The sequence below is a fragment of the Eriocheir sinensis genome, chromosome 24, assembly GCF_024679095.1.
Source record: "Eriocheir sinensis breed Jianghai 21 chromosome 24, ASM2467909v1, whole genome shotgun sequence".
Taxonomy (NCBI): Eukaryota; Metazoa; Arthropoda; class Malacostraca; order Decapoda; family Varunidae; genus Eriocheir; species Eriocheir sinensis.
Window position 1 is genome coordinate 3,832,417 of NC_066532.1, and position 21,305 is coordinate 3,853,721.

At 44.6% G+C, this 21,305-nt stretch overlaps 1 protein-coding gene and 1 long non-coding RNA gene across 2 annotated transcripts in view; one reads left to right on the top strand and one right to left on the bottom strand.

Moving 5' to 3' along the window:
* The window catches only part of LOC127002783 (uncharacterized), a 94,618-nt gene that overhangs the window by 70,898 nt on the left and 2,415 nt on the right, over positions 1-21,305 (top strand). Inside the window, exons 4-5 of the long non-coding RNA XR_007756536.1 lie at positions 17,291-17,506; positions 21,229-21,299. This is a non-coding gene — a long non-coding RNA (uncharacterized LOC127002783). The remainder of the gene's footprint in view (positions 1-17,290; positions 17,507-21,228; positions 21,300-21,305) is intronic.
* Positions 2,082-20,755, bottom strand: LOC127002782 (sphingomyelin phosphodiesterase-like). The gene is made up of 12 exons (XM_050868977.1): positions 20,604-20,755; positions 18,652-18,837; positions 17,928-18,094; positions 17,310-17,471; positions 16,807-16,921; positions 15,966-16,078; positions 11,967-12,139; positions 9,446-9,640; positions 8,845-9,015; positions 7,044-7,227; positions 6,144-6,328; positions 2,082-2,495 (listed from the first exon to the last, which is right to left on the bottom strand). Exons 1-12 carry the CDS (start codon positions 20,638-20,640, stop codon positions 2,351-2,353), a joined length of 1,833 nt encoding a protein of 610 aa, XP_050724934.1. The 5' UTR covers positions 20,641-20,755; the 3' UTR covers positions 2,082-2,350.

A 21,305-nucleotide genomic window follows, 5' to 3' on the forward strand; every position in this document is an offset into this window, starting at 1 on the left:
ACCCTCACCCATTATAACGTTATTTTCCCTTGTTTTCCCGTGGCGTACCTACCGTTCTCACCTGTTCGTTAGTTAACCCCACAAGCCCAGGTAGACGTATTCACGCATCCCGTTCGTCATAATTCGTTTCCATGGTTACCTCTCTATCGATTCACAGCGGCCCGGTCAGTGTGCCTCCCTCCCCCCCCCCTTCCTCAACCCCCGGCCTCCTGACTCTCTCTCCCTTCCCCCGCCCCCCTGTGGTTCATGCGCCTTCCCCCAGGGTCAGAGCCACACCTTGAGACACAACCACTGGGGTCATTCACTATGGGGCACTGTACAGGACGGAATTTGATATATATTACGTGTTTTCTCTCTCTCTCTCTCTCTCTCTCTCTCTCTCTCTCTCTCTCTCTCTCTCTCTCTCTCTCTCTCTCTCTCTCTCTCTCTCTCTCTCTCTCTCTCTCTCTCTCTCTCTCTCTCTCTCGTTTCATCCATTTTTTTTTCCTTTTCTCCCTCTTTCCTCTCCTTCACTTCCTTCTCTCTCTCTCTCTCTCTCTCTCCTTCGTCTCTTCCTTCTTTCTTTCATTTCATCGTTTCTTTTTTTCACTTCTTTCTTTCTCATTCCCTCCTTCCTTTTCCTCCTCCTCTTATTTGATTTATATTCTTCCTTCCTCTTTTTCTCTATCTCTCTCCCTTCCTCCTCTTTCATTCTCTCCTTCCTTATTTCCTTTTTTCCTCGTTATTCCTTTTTTTCTTCACTCCATTTCTCTCTCTCTCTCCTCATTCTTTCCTTTCTTCTTTCCTTTCTTCCTCCCTTCTTTTTATCCATTTTTCTTCCTCCCTCCTCACTTACTTCTTTCTCATTTTCTTCTCTCTATCTTATTCCTTTTCTTCTTCTCCCTTTCTTCCTCCCTTTCTTCCTTTCCTTCCTACCTTCTATTCTTTCTTCTCTATGCCCTTCTTTCATCCTCACCCTTCCTTCCTTCTTCTCTTCCTTCCCTTCCTCCCTTCCTTCCTTCCTTCTCTTCTCTCTCTTCCTCCCCTCTCTTCCTCCCCTCCCTTCCTGTCAATCTTCCTCGTTTCCTCCTCTCTCGGTGTCATATTTCTCCTCCTCTTTCCTCTCTCTCCTCTATCTCCTTTCTTTATTCGTGTTTTCCTATTCTTCTCTTCTTTGTGTATTTCTTTGTTTGTTTTTCTATATTATTTTCTTTCTATTAATTGTTGTATTTTTTTTCCTTTTTCGTTATGTTATTTCTTTCCCTCATTTATTTTCCTTCTTTCCTACTTTCTTTCTCTTTCTTTCTTTTCTTCTTTTCTTCCTCACTTCCTCCTTTCTCCTCCTCCTCTTCTTCCTCCTGTCTTAGTTCCGTTTATTTCTCTCTCTCTCTCTCTCTCTCTCTCTCTCTCTCTCTCTCTCTCTCTCTCTCTCTCTCTCTCTCTCTCTCCTTCCCCATTCCCTATTTTCCCGTTCTTCCTTCTTCTCTTCTCTTCTCCTTTCTCTTTTCTTCTATTCCTTTCTTTCTTTTCGTTTGTATATTTATTTATTTATTTGCTTCTTATCTATTTACTTCATTTATACTTTATTTATTTTCCTCTTTTCTTTATGTTTTTTTATGTTTCTTCTCCTTTTTCTCTTCTCTCCTTCTTTCCTTTTTCGTCCATTCTTTTCTCTTATTTCTTCGTTTCTTCTCTATTTATTTCTCTGTTATAGAATTTGCATACATTTTTTTCTTTTCCTGTGTCGTTCTTTTCTTCCTTCTTTCTTTTTCTTTCTTTCTTTCCTTCTTTCTTCGTCTCCCTCCTTCCTCTTCCTCTCCTTTCTGCATGATTCTTGTTCTTTTCTCCTCCTTGATCTTTCTTCCTTCCTCTCCACTCACACTCTCCTTCCTTATTTCCTTTTCTGCATTATTTATTTTCTTCTTCATTCCATTTCTCCCTATTTCCCCATTCTTTCCTTCTTTCCTTTCTTCTTCCCTTCTCGTTATCCACCTTTCTTTTTCTCTCCTCTGTCATTTCTTTTTCATTTTCTTCTTTCTCCCTTATTTCCACCTTATTAGTCCATCTAAAACACCAGCAGAGACACAAAGGAAAAGACAAAGTAAACTCCTGCATATTTATTTCCACCAGTGTTCCTCTACAACTTCGAACAACAAAACCCGTAAGTCTGCGCAGTCACAAAGGCCTATAATCTCAAACACTTCGGAGCTTACACACACACACACACACACACACACACACACACACACACACACATACATTTGATAAGGCTTTCATAGGGGGTGTGTAAGTATGTCCATGGGTAGTTTTATGAGCCTGGTGATAGTTTGACCGAGAGCGTCTGAGGATACGGGCCGCAGCTCTTCCCGCCTTACGACCGACGCTTGAGCCTGAGGACGGCGCTGCAGGTGTCGAGGTCGTTCCTGTTGGAGGTCACCATGTCGCAGAGGCGCTGCTCGTAACACAGGTCGTCGCAGCCCACCGCCATGTAAGGGTCGCCGCCGCTCACGAAGTTTCTGAAGCGAGGAAAAGGCAGTTAACGAATGGCCTTCACGTTTGCGCTTAAGATGTCTTCCTCAATAATGGGTCATCGTGTTAGGCTACCCACGTCCTCCTCGCTACATACAAAACAGCCACTATCTTTACTATATGGGTCATGTAGTCATAGTGTTAGGCTATCCACGTCCTCCTCGCTACATACAAAACAGCCACTATCTTTACTATATGGGTCATGTAGTCATAGTGTTAGGCTACCCACGTCCTCCTCGCTACATACAAAACAGCCACTATCTTGGGTCATGTAGTCATAGTGCTAGGCTACCCACGTCCTCCTCGCTACATACAAAACAGCCACTATCTTTACTATATGGGTCATGTAGTCACAGTGTTAGGCTACCCACGTCCTCTTCGCTACATACAAAACAGCCACTATCTTTACTATATGGGTCATGTAGTCATAGTGTTAGGCTACCCACGTCCTCTTCGCTACATACAAAACAGCCACTATCTTTACTATATGGGTCATGTAGTCATAGTGTTAGGCTACCCACGTCCTCCTCGCTACATACAAAACAGCCACTATCTTTACTGTATGGGTCATGTAGTCACAGTGTTAGGCTACCCACGTCCTCCTCGCTACATACAAAACAGCCACTATCTTTACTATATGGGTCATGTAGTCATAGTGTTAGGCTATCCACGTCCTCCTCGCTACATACAAAACAGCCACTATCTTTACTATATGGGTCATGTAGTCATAGTGTTAGGCTACCCACGTCCTCCTCGCTACATACAAAACAGCCACTATCTTTACTATATGGGTCATGTAGTCACAGTGTTAGGCTATCCACGTCCTCCTCGCTACATACAAAACAGCCACTATCTTTACTATATGGGTCATGTAGTCACAGTGTTAGGCTATCCACGTCCTCCTCGCTACATACAAAACAGCCACTATCTTTACTATATGGGTCATGTAGTCATAGTGTTAGGCTATCCACGTCCTCTTCGCTACATACAAAACAGCCACTATCTTTACTATATGGGTCATGTAGTCATAGTGTTAGGCTATCCACGTCCTCCTCGCTACATACAAAACAGCCACTATCTTTACTATATGGGTCATGTAGTCATAGTGTTAGGCTACCCACGTCCTCTTCGCTACATACAAAACAGCCACTATCTTTACTATATGGGTCATGTAATCATAGTGTTAGGCTATCCACGTCCTCCTCGCTACATACAAAACAGCCACTATCTTGGGTCATGTAGTCATAGTGTTAGGCTATCCACGTCCTCCTCGCTACATACAAAACAGCCACTATCTTTACTATATGGGTCATGTAGTCATAGTGTTAGGCTATCCACGTCCTTCTCGCTACATACAAAACAGCCACTATCTTTACTGTATGGGTCATGTAGTCACAGTGTTAGGCTACCCACGTCCTCCTCGCTACATACAAAACAGCCACTATCTTTACTATATGGGTCATGTAGTCATAGTGTTAGGCTATCCACGTCCTTCTCGCTACATACAAAACAGCCACTATCTTTACTATATGGGTCATGTAGTCATAGTGTTAGGCTATCCACGTCCTCCTCGCTACATACAAAACAGCCACTATCTTTACTATATGGGTCATCGTGTTAGGCTATCCACGTCCTCCTCGCTACATACAAAACAGCCACTATCTTTACTATATGGGTCATGTAGTCATAGTGTTAGGCTATCCACGTCCTTCTCGCTACATACAAAACAGCCACTATCTTTACTATATGGGTCATGTAGTCATAGTGTTAGGCTATCCACGTCCTTCTCGCTACATACAAAACAGCCACTATCTTTACTATATGGGTCATGTAGTCACAGTGTTAGGCTACCCACGTCCTCTTCGCTACATACAAAACAGCCATTATCTTTACTATATGAGTCATGTAGTCATAGTGTTAGGCTATCCACGTCCTCCTCGCTACATACAAAACAGCCACTATCTTTACTATATGGGTCATGTAGTCGTAGTGTTAGGCTATCCACGTCCTCCTCGCTACATGCAAAACAGCCACTATCTTTACTATATGGGTCATGTAGTCATAGTGTTAGGCTATCCACGTCCTCTTCGCTACATACAAAACAGCCACTATCTTTACTATATCTCAATCATTCCTCCTCTCTTTTCATTACCCGCTGTCATCCTTGCTTTAGAATAACCAGACAGTGTTGTTAAGAATCCACTGAACGTTTTAACATTATCTCAACCGCTCCTCTCTTCTCGGCCCTTCAGTCTGCCCCAGAAATACCTTACATACTGGGGTCGTATTATAAGAATATTTCGTCGTCCAAAAACACATAATTGACAAGGCGTTTTAAGCATTTCCAGGTGTAGTTTTATGGCTTTGGTGGTAGTTTGACCCTTCCTCTGTACCATGAACCTGAAGAAACGCTTATTTGAACTCGCCTGACCCCCTCTGACCTTTAGAAATAGCTGATATGAGAAGCGAAAGTGTCTTAGGGTCGTATTTTAAAACATTTCGTCTCCCAACTACACATATTACACAAGGCTTTCTTATAAGTTGTAGGCATTTCCAGGAGTAGTTTTATGACCCTGGTGGTAGTTTGACCCTTCTTTTGTACCGTGAACCTAAAAAAAACACTCACTAGAACCCGATTGATCCCCTCTTTGACCTTTAGAAATAGCTGATATGAGAAGCGAATGTGTCTTATGATACCGGTCATAACCATACATAGCCTAAAACTAAACTTGGGAGACCTTTTACTTCATCGAGATCCTGGCCATACCTAGCGCACAAAAGCATTATTATATCAGCTTCTATTTGAATTTCGCGCGGCTCTCTGGGTAACAACATGGCGACTGTGATTAAGATGGCCAAACACTCCTATTCTATGACTCTTGGATGCGGCACAAACTCACGTGAAGTAGAGGGCGAAGAGAAGTCAGTGGATAGCGTGAAATGAGTCTCTTTAGATTAGCACTCAAGGCTCTGATCCCGGCACAAATTCACGTTCGGTAGAGGTTGAAGAGAAGTCAGTGGATAGCGTGAAATGAGTCTCTCTTTAGATCAGCACTCAAGGCTCTGGTCACGGCACAAATACACGTTAGGTAGAGGGCAAAGGAAAGTCAGCAGGTAGCGTAAAGTGAGTCTCTCTTTAGATCATCACTCAAGGCTCTGATCGAAGAAAAGTCCGTGGATAGCATGTAGTGAGTCTCTTAGCTCGGCAACGGGAAGAAAGACATTGATTTGACTTTGGTAATGCGAACAACCTTGAATTTTAGTGATGCAAACAACGGAAAAAAAGGCCTTGCACGTAACTTTGCTAATGTGAGCGGAAAGAAAGACCTTGATTTGACTGGGACGCGGCACAAGCTCACGTGAAATAGTGGTCGAAGAGAGATCAGTGGATGGCTTAATACGAGTCTCCTATGGCTCTGGGATGCGCCACAAAGAAGATAAGTCAGTAATAGCGTAAAACAAGTCTCCCTGTGGCTCTAGTCGCGGCACAAGCTCACGTGAAATAGTGGTCGAAGAGAGATCAGTGGATAGCTTAATACGAGTCTCCTATGGCTCTGGGATGCGCCACAAAGAAGATAAGTCAGTAATAGCGTCAAATAAGTCTCCCTGTGGGTCTAGTCGCGGCATAAACTCACCTAAAGTAGAGATCGAAGAGGTCCCTGTCCCCGGCCATCCTCTCGGCCAGGTCCTGCCAGTCCTGCGGCGTGAGGTTCTCCATGGTGTAGAGCTCCCGCGCGCTGTACAGTTGGTACCAGCGCGCCGCCCCCGTCTCGTGCGCCTCCGTCAGGTTCATGATGTAGGTCTCGTGGTCAAGAACCGTCTGATAGGGGAGAAGACGACCGTTCACTTGTTTGGTTCTAGTTTCTTTTGGCGTGTGTGAGAAACCTACCTAAGAACCATTCAACAAGGTATGTGAAGTTGCCTCAATGCTGACTAACCTCACGCCAACCTTGCTCTCATACTAGCTCGCCCTGTACGACTTCCCCCCTTACGACTTCGACCCTTACGACTACGACCCTTACGATTTCGCCCCTTACGACTTCGACCCTTACGATTTCGCCACTTACGATTTCGAACCCTTACGATTTCGCCCCTTACGATCTCGCCCTCCCTATACGATTCCTCCCTCCCATAGTAACTTGACCCATACAATGTCCCTCTCCCATACAAACTATACGATCTCGCCCTCCCATACTAATTTGCCCATAAAATCACTCCCTATCATACCGACGCCCCTTACGATATCTCCCTCCCATAACCTAATACTATCTCTCCCTTCCCTTCCTCCCTCCTATACTCGCCTCAAACCAGCTCGCCTCAGTACAAATTCCGTCATATGAACTCGTCCTGGAAATCATGAGCTAATATGTACCTTCTGGAAACGAGTTACAGTAGGAGGAGAGTTGCTCTGAGGAGAGTTACTATAAGGAGAGTTTGCATCGGAGTCCCCACCTAAAAAAACATACAAGACCATCCTTTCAGGGTCTATAGGGACGGTCGAAAGTTGAAACACACCCACACACCCACTCACGTACCCTGGTCGAGTCGGTCCTGTCGCCGTCGATGTAGTAGATGCGGTAGGCAGGGTTCAGGTCGTACCACGGGGTCTGGCTGGGCGCGATGTAGGCCACGCCGATGGGCCGCTCGCCGTCATGGAAGACCTCGAACTCGTCGTAGTGCGTGTGGCCGAAGAACTGGCCGCGGATGATGTTCTCGTACCTGCGAAGTGAGTAGGAAAGACAGACGTTGATTTGACTTTGATAATGCGAAGAAATTTGAACTTTAGTGATGCAAATAACGAGAAAAAGGACCTTGCACATAACTATTTGACTTTGATGATGCGAAGAAATTTGAACTTAAGTGATGCAAATAACGAGAAAAAGGGCCTTGCACATAACTATTTGACTTTGATAATGCGAAGAAATTTGAACTTTAGTGATGCAAATAACGAGAAAAAGGGCCTTGCACATAACTATTTGACTTTGATGATACGAAGAAATTTGAACTTAAGTAATGGAAATAATGAGAAAAAGGGCCTTGCACATAACTATTTGACTTTGATAATGAGAAGAAATTTGAACTTTAGTGATGCAAATAATGAGAAAAAGGACCTTGCACATAACTATTTGACTTTGATAATGCGAAGAAATTTGAACTTTAGTGATGCAAATAACGAGAAAAAGGACCTTGCACATAACTATTTGACTTTGATAATGCGAAGAAATTTGAACTTTAATGATGCAAATAACGAGAAAAAGGACCTTGCACATAACTATTTGACTTTGATAATGAGAAGAAATTTGAACTTAAGTAATGCAAATAACGAGAAAAAGGACCTTGCACATAACTATTTGACTTTGATAATGCGAAGAAATTTGAACTTTAGTGATGCAAATAATGAGAAAAAGGGCCTTGCACATAACTATTTGACTTTGATAATGCGAAGAAATTTGAACTTAAGTAATGCAAATAACGAGAAAAAGGTCTTGCTCATAACTATTTGACTTTGATAATGAGAAGAAATTTGAACTTAAGTAATGCAAATAACGAGAAAAAGGGCCTTGCACATAACTATTTGACTTTGATAATGAGAAGAAATTTGAACTTTAGTGATGCAAATAATGAGAAAAAGGGCCTTGCACATAACTATTTGACTTTGATAATGAGAAGAAATTTGAACTTAAGTAATGGAAATAACGAGAAAAAGGCCTTGCACATAAATTTGATAATGTGAGCGCGGAAAGAAAGACTTTGATTTAACTTCGATAATGCGAATAACTTTGTTCTTTAGTGATGCAAGGAACGGGAATAAAAGACCTTGATGGAATTTTGATAATGCGAACACCTTGCAGCAACTTAAGTAATGTGAGTAAAAGGAAAGAAGGGCCTTGATAGGAGTTTGGTAATGGGGATAACTTTGAACTTAGTAATGCGAGTAATGGGGGAAAAAAGACATGATAGAACTTTGGTAATGCGAACAATAGGGAAGAAAGGCCTCGCATACAACTTCAAACTTTGGTAATGCGGACAAAGGGAAAATAAGGCCTGGCATACAACTTCAAACTTTGGCAATGCGGACAAAGGGAAAATAAGGCCTGGCATACAACTTTTAATTTTGGTAATACGACTAACAGGAAAGAGAGGCCACAATCATACCATAGAAGAGGAAGTAACCTAACCACGAGACAGACGTAGAATACAAGACCTACGTTGTTCATACCTTTAAGAAGCCATCAAAATATTCGTTGTCCAAGATGATGAAGTTTTTACCTTTTACTTATACAACAATGACAAACTTCTTATCACGTCAGTTCCCACCAAGCACTCTAGACCCACCTGACGACGAGCTTGTTGTATTCGCGTGACCAGGTGCGCTCGGCCGCTCGTAGGCCCGGCGGGACGTGGCCCAACAGATGCACGAGCTCGCCCGCAGCCTCCGCCTTGCCCAGCTCCGCCTCCAGCCACGCGAGCTCCGAGGCGGGGTCCTGCGAGCTCTCTATCAGCCACCTGGAGGACCGTATTGCTAGCTTGAGGATGAGGAATGGGAGAGGGAGGGTAGAGGAAGAGGAAGAGAGAGAGGTGAAGTAAGGGATAGTAAGAGGAAAGGGAAATCAAGGAAGAAGAGAGAGAGAGAGAGAGAGAGAGAGAGAGAGAGAGAGAGAGAGAGAGTATGAAAGAAAGAGAGGGAGATAGAGAGAACTGAGAAAGAATAAGCGAATGAGAGGAAACGAAAGACAGGGAAAGTAAGGGACAGGCGCGAGACGGAAGAGAAGTGAAAGTAGAGAATTAAAGGAGAGAAGAAATAAAGAAAATAAGTAAAGGAGAGAGGAAGAAGAAAAGAGATGAGGAAAGGAAACGGAAGGAAATGAAGAAAATAGGAAGAAGAAAACAGAAACAAAGACAGTAAAAGAGACATACCACTTCCCTACCAACTCACGCATTGCTCGAATAACCGAACATCGAGTTGAAGGAGATGATTCTGAACCCGGGTCGCACCAGCACGGAGTAGTAGGCGCCGCGCGTGACCGTCGAGTTGTCCAGATCCGGCACCATCTGACTCCACTGCGACACCAGCTCCCCGTACAGCCAGTCAGCGGAGAGGTCCTCGGGCACGCCGCCAGGCTCGGGGTATCTGAGAGGGAGAGGGGAAAGGATAGAGATGTGGAGGTTGTGGATCAAGTCAGGGAGATAGGAAAACTGAAGCTGTGGATCATGATAGAGAGTTAGAGAAATCGAAGCTGTGGATCGTGATAGAGCACTAGAGAAATTGAAACTGCGGATTGTCAAGTCAAGTCAAGTCAAGATAAGCGTCCTACAAGACCTGGATTTGAACCCTGCCCGCTGCTACAACCGGACAATTTTCAGTCCCTGCCGAGTGGCCTAAGACCACCCACATGCTGTCCTGAAGACCACTTATCAACCCGGACTTTAGATTCTCTCAAAAAAGAGGATAAAAAAATGAGCTCCGGGGGGCAGCGAGAGCCAAGCAAGATGACGCGACTGTAAAGTACTTGCCTGCGTCATAACGGGCTGGGGCCAACCATCAGGCCCCACCATGGGCCATAGACGGAACATAAAAAGAAAAAAAAATCAAGGACTTTATGATTCTTAACTCTTTCAACAAATGAAGCATTCATACCAGACTGTTCCTCCTCTGAAATTCCATCCATTCATTGGTCGTAAGTCGGATCCATTAAAGAATGTGAACCTCAACTAACTGATCCAAGGGTCGTAAGTCGGGGCCCCTGATACGTTTAAGAATATGAATCTCTGCAAACTTATTCACTGGTCGTAAGTCGGATCCCCTAATGCATTAAAGTATATGAAACCATTCAAGGGTCGTTAGTCGTAGCCCATGATGCGTTTAAGAATACTAACTCATTGGTCGTAAGTCTGAGCCCCTGATACGGTTAGGAATACTAACTCATTCAGTGGTCGCAAGTCGGAGTCCCTGATGCATTAAAGAATATGAACCTTTACTTGCTGATCCAAGGGTTGAAAGTCGGAGTACGTTTAAGAAAATGGACCCTATTCACTGATCCAATGGTCGTAAGTCGGAGGGCCTGATACGGTTATGGACCTCTACTAAGTCATTCAATGGTCGTAAGTCGGAGGGCCTGATACGGTTATGGACCTCTACTAAGTCATTCAATGGTCGTAAGTCGGAGGGCCTGATACGGTTATGGACCTCTACTAAGTCATTCAATGGTCGTATGTCGGAGGGCCTGATACGGTTATGGACCTCTACTAAGTCATTCAATGGTCGTAAGTCGGAGGGCCTGATACGGTTATGGACCTCTACTAAGTCATTCAATGGTCGTAAGTCGGAGGGCCTGATACGGTTATGGACCTCAACTAAATCATTCAATGGTCGTAAGTCGGAGGGCCTGATACGGTTATGGACCTCAACTAAATCATTCAATGGTCGTAAGTCGGAGGGCCTGATACGGTTATGGACCTCTACTAAATCATTCAATGGTCGTAAGTCGGAGGGCCTGATACGGTTATGGACCTCAACTAAATCATTCAATGGTCGTAAGTCGGAGGGCCTGATACGGTTATGGACCTCAACTAAATCATTCAATGGTCGTAAGTCGGAGGGCCTGATACGGTTATGGACCTCAACTAAATCATTCAATGGTCGTAAGTCGGAGGGCCTGATACGGTTATGGACCTCTACTAAGTCATTCAATGGTCGTATGTCGGAGGGCCTAATACGGTTATGGACCTCTACTAAATCATTCAATGGTCGTATGTCGGAGGGCCTAATACGGTTATGGACCTCCACTAAATCATTCAATGGTCGTAAGTCGGAGGGCCTGATACGGTTATGGACCTCAACTAAATCATTCAATGGTCGTATGTCGGAGGGCCTGATACGGTTATGGACCTCAACTAAGTCATTCAATGGTCGTAAGTCGGAGGGCCTGATACGGTTATGGACCACTACTAAGTCATTCAATGGTCGTAAGTCGGAGGGCCTGATGCGGTTATGGACCACTACTAAGTCATTCAATGGTCGTAAGTCGGAGGGCCTGATGCGGTTATGGACCTCTACTAAATCATTCAATGGTCGTAAGTCGGAGGGCCTGATACGGTTATGGACCTCTACTAAGTCATTCAATGGTCGTAAGTCGGAGGGCCTGATACGATTATGGACCTCTACTAAGTCATTCAATGGTCGTAAGTCGGAGCCCCTGATACGTCTTAAGAATATGGACCTTTAGTTACTGATCCAAGGGTCGCAAGTCGGAGTACGTTTAAGAATATGGACCTCTAGTAACTCATTCCATGGTCGTAAGTCGGAGCCCCTGATACGTCTTAAGAATATGGACCTTTAGTTACTGATCCAAGGGTCGCAAGTCGGAGTACGTTTAAGAATATGGACCTCTAGTAACTCATTCCATGGTCGTAAGTCGGATCCACTGGTACGTTTAAGGATATGAGCTTTTACTTACTGATCTAGGGGGCTCATCTCATGGTTGCCGGCGACGGGGAACACAGGGACGGTGGGGAAGAAGGCGCGCACCATGTCGTTCATCTCCCGCACCACGCGCAGGTTCCACTCCCGCGACGTGGACCACATGTTGTGAGGCACCAGGTCGCCGGTCCACACCACGTAGTCGATGTCCTGAAGGAGGCGACGAAGGGGGGTGAGTTTGAGAAGGGAAGGGAAGATGGTGAGGCTGGGAAATAGGATGAAGGAGAGAAAGAAAGGAAGCAGGCAGAGAAAGTGAAAATGGGAATGTAAGAAAGAAGGGAGATAAAAGGAAAGGAAGGAAGGAGGAGAAAAGAGGGGAGAGGGAGAAAGGAAGAAAATATGAAGAAAACAAAAAAACAAAGAAGGTTTAGTTATTGAAAGGAAGAGTGAGATAGGAAGAGTTAGGGGACGGGGGAGCCGAGTGTGCAGGGGAGGGAAGTGAATCCGGTGCAATCGTTAGTGTTGGTGTGTTGTGGTGACGAGTGAGTGTGTGTATTTGTTTACTGAATGAGTCTATTGTACCGCACTCTAAAAAAAAAAAAAAACGAAAAAGAATGCAAAAATATAGAAGAAAGAGTGAATATAAGAAAGAATGCACAAACTACCTAAGCACATCGTAAATGATCGTTCGTGTAACATCACCTTAACAAGCCCGCCCCCCCCCTCTCCCCCTTATACATCTTCGTTTGAGGTCACTACGGACGAAAGTACTGAAGGTGAAGGCGAGTATTCAAGGGCAGGGCGAACACACTCACTTTCACACACTCTTTTTTCACCTTCCTTATCGCCTTTCCTCTATAGCATGTTCGTCACTTTCTTGGGATAGTTGTAAGTTGTTATATAAGGTAGTGAGAATGAGTGGCTGGGAACTTCATTTTCTTTTTCACTCTCCTTCTCACCATATCGAGAAAGACACGTCCTCCTCCTCCTCATCCTCATCCTCATCCTCATCCTCCTCTTCCTCATCATTATAATCATCGTCAACCATTATCGGTACTGCAAAACAAAGGCCTCTCCCAACGTTCTCCTCTTCTCTGTCTGGTGTTAGTGTCCTCCATCCTGTCCTGCCCCGGTAAAGGTTCTAAATTCATCTCTCCACCTGGTTCTCTGTCTGGTGTTAGTGTGCTCCATCTTGCCCCGGTAAAGGTTCTAATTTCATCTCGCCACCTGATTCTCTGTCTGGTGTTAGTGTACTCCATCCGCCCCGGCAAAGGTTCTAATTACATCTCTCCAATGAGTTCTCTGTCTGGTGTTAGTGTGCTCCATCCTGCCCCGGCAAAGGTTCTAATTACATCTCTCCAATGAGTTCTCTGTCTGGTGTTAGTGTGCTCCATCCTGCCCCGGTAAAGGTTCTAATTACATCTCTCCAATGAGTTCTCTGTCTGGTGTTAGTGTGCTCCATCCTGCCCCGGCAAAGGTTCTAATTACATCTCTCCAATGAGTTCTCTGTCTGGTGTTAGTTTGCTCCATCCTGCCCCGGCAAAGGTTCTAATTTCATCTCTCCACCTGGTCCTCTGTCTGGTGTTAGTGTTCTCCATCCTGCCCCGGTAAATGTTCTAATTTCATCTCTCCACCTGGTCCTCTGTCTGGTGTTAGTGTTCTCCATCCTGCCCCGGTAAATGTTCTAATTTCATCTCTCCACCTGGTCCTCTGTCTGGTGTTAGTGTTCTCCATCCTGCCCCGGTAAATGTTCTAATTTCATCTCGCCACCTGATTCTCTGTCTGGTGTTAGTGTGCTCCACCCTACCACAGCAACGATTTTTATTTCATCTCTCCACCTGGTTCTCTGTCCCTGAATTGCCACTGTTACTTAAGGCATCCATCTATCATACGCATATCCACTTCATATTCTTAACCATTAAAATATCGTCAACCTTCGTCTGTTCCCCGATTCGTGTCGTGTTTACAGGAGGAAGATAAGGAAGCGGAGGGACACGCGCACTCGTCCCTCTTCTTATCACTATGGGAAAAGACACGTGTGGAGTTTACAGCGGCTGCCTTGACCTAGCAACCCGTGTGTCCCAGATTGCCACTTGTTTCGTTTTTGTGTGAGGTCGGGTGGTAGGCTCGGGTTTACTGGGAGGAGGAGGAGTACAAAGGAGTACAAAGGAAAAGCAAACAGCAACAGACCTCTTGGTCCTAACTAGGCTGTTTGTTGTTGCTACCATCTACTCTAATCTACGAGTCAGAGACACAGGACAGCAAAGGCGAAGGCTCCTCCCCTCCCACCAGTCCCTCCACGAAAAGGAAGAATACCATGTAGTACAGAAAAACTGCAATGGAATTTTACACGGACAGAAGGAAGATCATACACGACAACTAAGCGAACACTTCTTTCTGTTAGACCGGAGCAAAATAGCGAATGTTCGGGTTAGCTTCTAAATATTTGTCTAGTCGGTTTTTGAACGTGCAAATAGTTTCGCTTTCGACGACGTTTTGAGGCAGACCATTCCATACATTGATGACACGGTTAAAGAAGAAGTGTTTTGATTCATTTGAGTTGAAACGCTTCCTCGTTATTTTGTATCCATTGTTTCTTGTTACACTTGATTGAGAGACTGTGAAATAATCATGAACATTAGTGTTATCGAATCCCTTGAACGTTTTAAACACTTCTATAAGGTCACCTCTTAGCCTGCGCTTTGACAAGCTGAATAAGTTCAGTTCTTTAAGTCTGTCTTCGTACGGTTTGTTTCGCAGTCTAGGGATCATTTTCGTGGCTCGACGCTGCACCCTCTCGAGTTTATCAATATCCTTTCTGTAATAGGGAGACCAAAACTGAACGCAATACTCAAGATGTGGGCGAACTAACGAATTGTAGTGTCAATATTACTTTTTCTGATTTGTGTTCAAATGTACGACCAATAAATCCGACCAATTTGTTGGCAGTTTTTACTACTGTGCAATGTTGACTCGGTTTAAGATCGCTCGAAATTATTGCTCCAAGATCTTTTTCTTTGTTGGCTTCAAAGAGTTGCACTCCGTTAATTTGATAATGAATACGATCGTTGTTGATTCCGATATGCATAACCTTGCACTTTTCAATATTGAAATCCATTTGCCATGTTCGTGCCCAACTACTTAAACGTTCGAGATCAGCTTGGAAGTGTTCTTTATCCATTGTCGTAGTGACTCTGCTGGCTAGTTTTGTGTCTTCTGCAAATTTCGATATTTTACACGATAGCCGCTCGTCAGTGTCAATGATGATGATGAGGAGGAGGAGGAGGAGGAGTGCGTGGACGAGGAAAAAGAAGGGAACAAATAGTGCCTGTAGAGCGCGTGAGGGGAGTTACCTTTGGCGTAGTTAAGGGAAAAGAAGGGGCAAGAGAGGGGATATCGAGTGCATGGGTGAGGGAAAGGGAAGGAAAAAGAGAGTGAGTTAGGGAAAAGGAGGGGAACATACAGGGCGTGTAGGGTGCGGGGTGTCGTTACTGGGCGCGGGAAGGTATGGGTGAGGGAGTGAAGAGTGCGTGGGTGAGGGGTAAGGGAAAAGGAAGGAAGAGAAAGAGAGGAATAACCTTTGGCGTAGGAGGGAACAATGAGGGAGTAGAGAGTGCGGTGGTGGGGGAAAAGGAGTGACAGAGTGCGTGGGTGAGGGGTAAGGGAAAAGGAAGGAAGAAAAAGAGGGGAATAACCTTTGGCGTAGGAGGTAACAATGAGAGAGTAGAGAGTGCGGTGGTGGGGTAAAGGCGGGGATCAGACAGGCCGTGTAGAGTGCGTGGGTGAGGGGTAAGGGAAAAGGAAGGAAGAGAAAGAGGGGAATAACCTTTGGCGTAGGAGGGAACAATGAGAGAGTAGAGAGTGCGGTGGTGGGGTAAAGGCGGGGATCAGACAGGCCGTGTAGAGTGCGTGGGTGAGGGGTAAGGGAAAAGGAAGGAAGAGAAAGAGGGGAATAACCTTTGGCGTAGGAGGTAACAATGAGGGAGCAGAGAGTGCGTTAGGGAAAAGGAGTGACAGAGTGCGTGGGGGTCGTTACCGGGTGCGTGGTGGTGGCGTGGGTGAGCAGGTCTTCCATCATCCAGGAGGGCGTGCCGCAGTGCCTGTAGTCGCCCCAGTACCACGCCTCCGCTGTCTCGTTCTCCGGCACGCCTGCACACACGCACGAAAGAATGGATGTAATTGTAGTAGTAGCAGTAGTAGTAGTAGTAGTAGTAGTAATAGCAGTAGTAGTAGTAGTAGTAGTAGTAATAATAGTAGTAGTAGTAGTAGTAGTAATAGTAGTAGTAGTAGTAGTAGTAGTAGTAGTAGTAGTAGTAATAGTAGTAGTAGTAGTAGTAGTAGTAGTAGTAGTAGTAATAGTAGTAGTAGTAGTAGTAGTAGTAGTAGTAGTAATAGTAGTAGTAGTAGTAGTAGTAGTAGTAATAGTAGTAGTAGTAGTAGTAGTAGTAGTAGTAGTAGTAGTAGTAGTAGTAGTAGTAGTAGTAGTAGTAGTAGTAGTAGTAGTAGTAGTAGTAGTAGTAGTAGTAGTAGTATGCATAACAACAATAGTACTAATAATAAGGATGATAAGGATGATAAAATAATGATAGGAAAAAAAAAATGGAAGAAAACGACGAAGAAGAAAAAGAACAAGAACAAAAACAAGAAAAAAAAGAAAAAAGGAAAGTAAAAAAGGAGTAGAAAAAAAAGAAAAAAAAAGAGAAGCGCCAGAAAATAGGTAGATCAGTAAATAAACACACACAAAAAAATACATAAATAAATAAATAAAATAGAAAAATAGAAAATAAAATAATAAAACGCCCCTCACACACATTCACCCCCCACCCAACCCCCACCCCCCCCACCCCCACTGCCCCCTACCCCCACCCCTCACCCACCTGACTCCTCCCTGCAGCAGAGTTCCTCGGGGCACGCGGCGTTGGACCCTGGCAGGTAGAGGGGGTCCATGTGCGAGTCCGCCAGGTGGAGGACTTTGAGGCGGGGGGCGTCGGGCTGGGGAGGGGGGGGGGGGAAGGGGACAAGAGAAAAAGAGGTATAAATGAGTGGTTTCTTTTTTTGGGGGGAGAGGGAGAAAAGTCAGTGTATGTGGGGGGGGGGGAGTTCTATGTCTGTCTGTCTGTCTGTCTCTTTTCTTTACCATTACTTTTCTCTCTCTCTCTCTCTCTCTCTCTCTCTCTCTCTCTCTCTCTCTCTCTCTCTCTCTCTCTCTCTCTCTCTCTCTCTCTCTCTCTCTCTCTCTCTCTTTTCGTCCTTTTACTTCCTCTCCATCTCGCTTTTTTACCTCTTTTTCCTCCTATCCTGTCCCTTTCTCACCCTCTCTTCCTCCGACTCAACACCTCGCTCACCCTCTCTCCTCCACAGCCTGTCCGTCACTTCTTACCTCCGGGGGCGTGACCCCAACCACCGGGGGCTTTTCTCCTTGGATCTCCACCGTCCACTCTCTCTTGGGGTCGTCGGTGGTGCAGCCAAAGTGGGTCAGCAGCTCCCCGCAGGCGTCCACGGGGTGCACTTCGTCGTTCACCAGAATGTATTGGAGGATCGGCTGAAGGGAAGGAACGCGACGTGGATATGAGAGAGGTGAGTGTGTGTAAGGACATCAGTAGAGAACAGACAAAGATGATCAGTGACGATTAACCCGGTAGCTGCGGGGATCATGTTTCTTAAAGGCCCCTCTAAGCGAGAAAAATGAGAAAAAAAATCATCACTCACGCAAACCATTTCATAATATATATCAGCGCATTTGTGATCAGTTTATGCATCATCTATTTTGGGGGGTTTATATCATGGCGAAAATTTGGCCCGTCGCTGGTACACGGTAAAAAAGCCACAAATTTTGCCCATCGCTGCTACCGGGTTAAGGACGTAAGGTGAACTTGGCAGAAAAGCAAAACAGAAAACCATAAAAAGGCTTGTTGTGATGATGACGACCAAACTCTCCAATTCTACGGCTCAGGCTAGTTATATATAGATTCCCAGCGGCCTCCCCTCCGCCGCTTACCATGATCATCGGCACGTATCCCTCGCAGAAGGTTTGGGTGTAGCCGAAGGTGACCTGGCAGATCGCGATGCCCTCCGTCACCAGGAGGTCGAGCCCCGCACCAGCCGCTATCTCCTCCTGCAGCGCTATCACCGCCAGCTGGCACTCCAGGCACAGGGGCGAGGCGGCTGTAGACACGTTTTTTTTTTTTTTTATGCTACTATCTTGTCCTATCTTTTGTTGTTCTGCTTTCTATCTATCCTCTCCCTTCCTTTTCCTTTTCATTAGTGCCGGGGATCGAACCGGTGCCTTTCCACAGTGGGGCTGCAGTGTCAGGTAAAGTGCCGCTGAAGTGGTCCCTGGCACGGTGACCTTTTGGCTCACCGGTGCCTCAGGTGGTTTGCTGCCCTCACTCCTACTCAAAAGGCCCGGGTTCGATCCCTGACGCTCAGTGGTGAAATTTTCGAGACTTCCTTTTCCTTTCCTCTCCTTTCATCTCTCATCTCCTTTTCTCTATTCTCGTCTTCTAAGTTTTCTTGCCTCACGTCTGTTCCTTCCTCTCCTCTGCTCTCCTCAACACACCTTATTTTCTTCTCTTTAATCTTCTTTCCTCTCCTTTCCTTCTCTCATCTCATCTCCATCTCCTCTTTTCCCCTCCTTCCACACCTCCCCAATCCTCTCCTCTCATGTCCTGTCCTATCCTATCCTATCCTATCCTTTACTCACAGTCACAGCTTTCCCTCACCTCCAACGGGGGTCTCGCGGGGCAGGGCGTCTTCAGGGCCCGCGACAGGCTGGTGGAGTCGTTCCTTCAAGGCGGCGCTCCGGGCAAACTCCGCTCCCTTGGGTCCCATCCACGGCGTGCGCTGCGTCAGGACAGGCGACCCCAGCAACGCCGCCAGGCCCACCACCGCTAAAGCCTTCCAGCCCCCTAGGAGGACACGGGAGATAGATAGATTGGTAGGTAGATAGATAGATGGATGGATACGTAGAAAAATAGATAGATTGATAGATAGGCAATAAGCAACGTCTCAGATTCAAGCGGAGTGTTGGAGGGACGAAGAGACGATTTTTTTGGCAATAGTTTGAGATCGTTGTTGGAGTTCGACAGCGCGGGACACGAAGCCGAAGATATGAAGAAGGAACTGACGTGTGTGGAAACGGAAAGAACTTAAACAGGAGGCAATTCTGGTTAAAGTAAAATGCCCACGTGTTAGAGATATAAATAACGAAGCGATGTGTGGAAACTGAAGGAAAATAAAAGGAGACAACTCGAAATTAAAATGTAGTCTTGTTATTGGGATGAAAATAACGAATAGACTTGTAAAACTGAAGGAAAATAAAAGAAGACAACTCGAAATTAAAATGTAGTCTTGTTATTGTCATGAAAAGAACGGATAGACTTGTGGAAACTGAAGGAAAATAAACAGGAGGCAATTCTAGTTAAAGCAAAATGTAGTCGTGTTCTTGCGATGAAAATGAAGACGTGTGTGGAATTTTGAAAGAACCTAAACAGCAGACAACTCGATATTCAAATGTAGTCATGTTACTGAGATGAAAATGATGAAGACGTGTGTGAAATTTGAAAGAACCCAAACAGCAGACAACTCGATATTCAAATGTAGTCATGTTACTGAGATGAAAATAGTGAGGACATGTGTGGAAACTGAAATAACATGAGTCACAGATGATTCTAGTCGAAGGGAATCGTAGTTGTGTTCTTGGGATGAAAATAACACAAACCCACATCCTCTTCTTCCTATACCCTTGATTAAACAAAAATGGGCATCATACTGTGGAAACTAGATGAAAATAAATAGGATACAACTCCAATTTCAGCAATCGGGTTGGAAAGGTGAAACAAAAGTAAGAATTAGAAACTAACAGATCTAAATTTGAAGTGATGTAATGAAGGAATAAAAGAAGATAAGAGATAGAATATAAAAGAGAAATGGAATGAAAAGAAGAAATTAAGAAATGTTCAAAAGAGGTAGTGAAAGTAATATTAGAAAGGACATAATCGGAACGGAACCAGAAGAAATAATAATAATAATAATAATAATAATAATAATAATATGTTAAAAGCAAAGAATGAGCGCAGCAAAGAGGCGAAATAGAATACGAAGAAACCCCAAAAGAAGAAAGAAAATGGGATGGAATTGAATGACAAGAAATAAATCAGAATGGAAGAAGAGGAAATAATTCAGAACAAGAATGGAGCAAGACGAAATAAATAATAATGAATACAATAAATGAACCATAAAAAGCAACAAATGATAAAGGAATAAGAGGAAGAAAACAAATCAAAACAAAAACCGTGACAACATAAAATCAGGATACACAAAGATAGAAAAAAAAGAAAATATAGAAAAAATAATACAAAAAAATCCCCCTTAAAAAAAAAACAGTAACCTTAACAACACAAAATCAAGACCAAGAACACAACAAAGAAGAGATAGATAGACAGATAGATAGGTAGATAGATAGACAGATAGGCAATAAGCAACACTTCAGATTCAAGCAGAGTGTTGGAGGTCCGAAGAGACGATTTGTTGGCAAGAGTTTGAGTTCGACAGCGAAGCCTAAGATTTATAGAACGAAGAACGAAGATACATGTGTGGAAACAGGGACAAGAAACCACCACCACCACCATTACCACCACCACCACCACCACCACACTCCACTACGATGCCTCACCCATGTTACCGTCGCTACAGGATACGGGAGAGTGCATTGCTGGGGGTCCCCTATCTATATAACCTTTCCCAAAACAGAGACGCCGCGCCCCGGGTCCCCTCGGCTCACTGGGGGCGTCGAGAGGCTGTTGGGACCGGTAGGGAAGCCCGAACAAGCGACAGGTGGCGTGATAGTGGCTTTCACACGCCCTGGGAAGTGACAGATGGTTGGGTTGGATTGTGCGGGGCCGGGGGGGGGGTCAAGGAGGATACTATTACATACTAGTTTGCGAGAATAGTTTTTTGTTGTTGTTTTGGCGAGGATAGTTTGTTTTGTTGTTGTTGTTTTGGCTTGGCTAGTTTGTTTTGTTGTTGTTGTTTTGAATAGGGTAATTTGTTTTTATCGTTGTTGTTTTGATTTGGTTAGGTTTCTTTCGTTTCTCCTCTGCTTAGTTAAATATAGAATCTACACATTTTTTTTTTCATCGGGGTTCTAAGTTCAGGTTTCGTAACTAAGACAGACCATTTTGTATTAAGGTTTCATAAGAATATTAACTTTATACTTACCATTTCCTTTTCCATAGCTCGTCGCAAACTGATGCAACCCAAGAACATAGAGTTTACAGACATCTCTTTTCTCCTTACAGACCCTCGCAAGACGTCTGTTGTGTAATTATAAGCGAAGACTCTGTAGGAGGGAGAAAGTCTGTCCGTACCCGTGAGT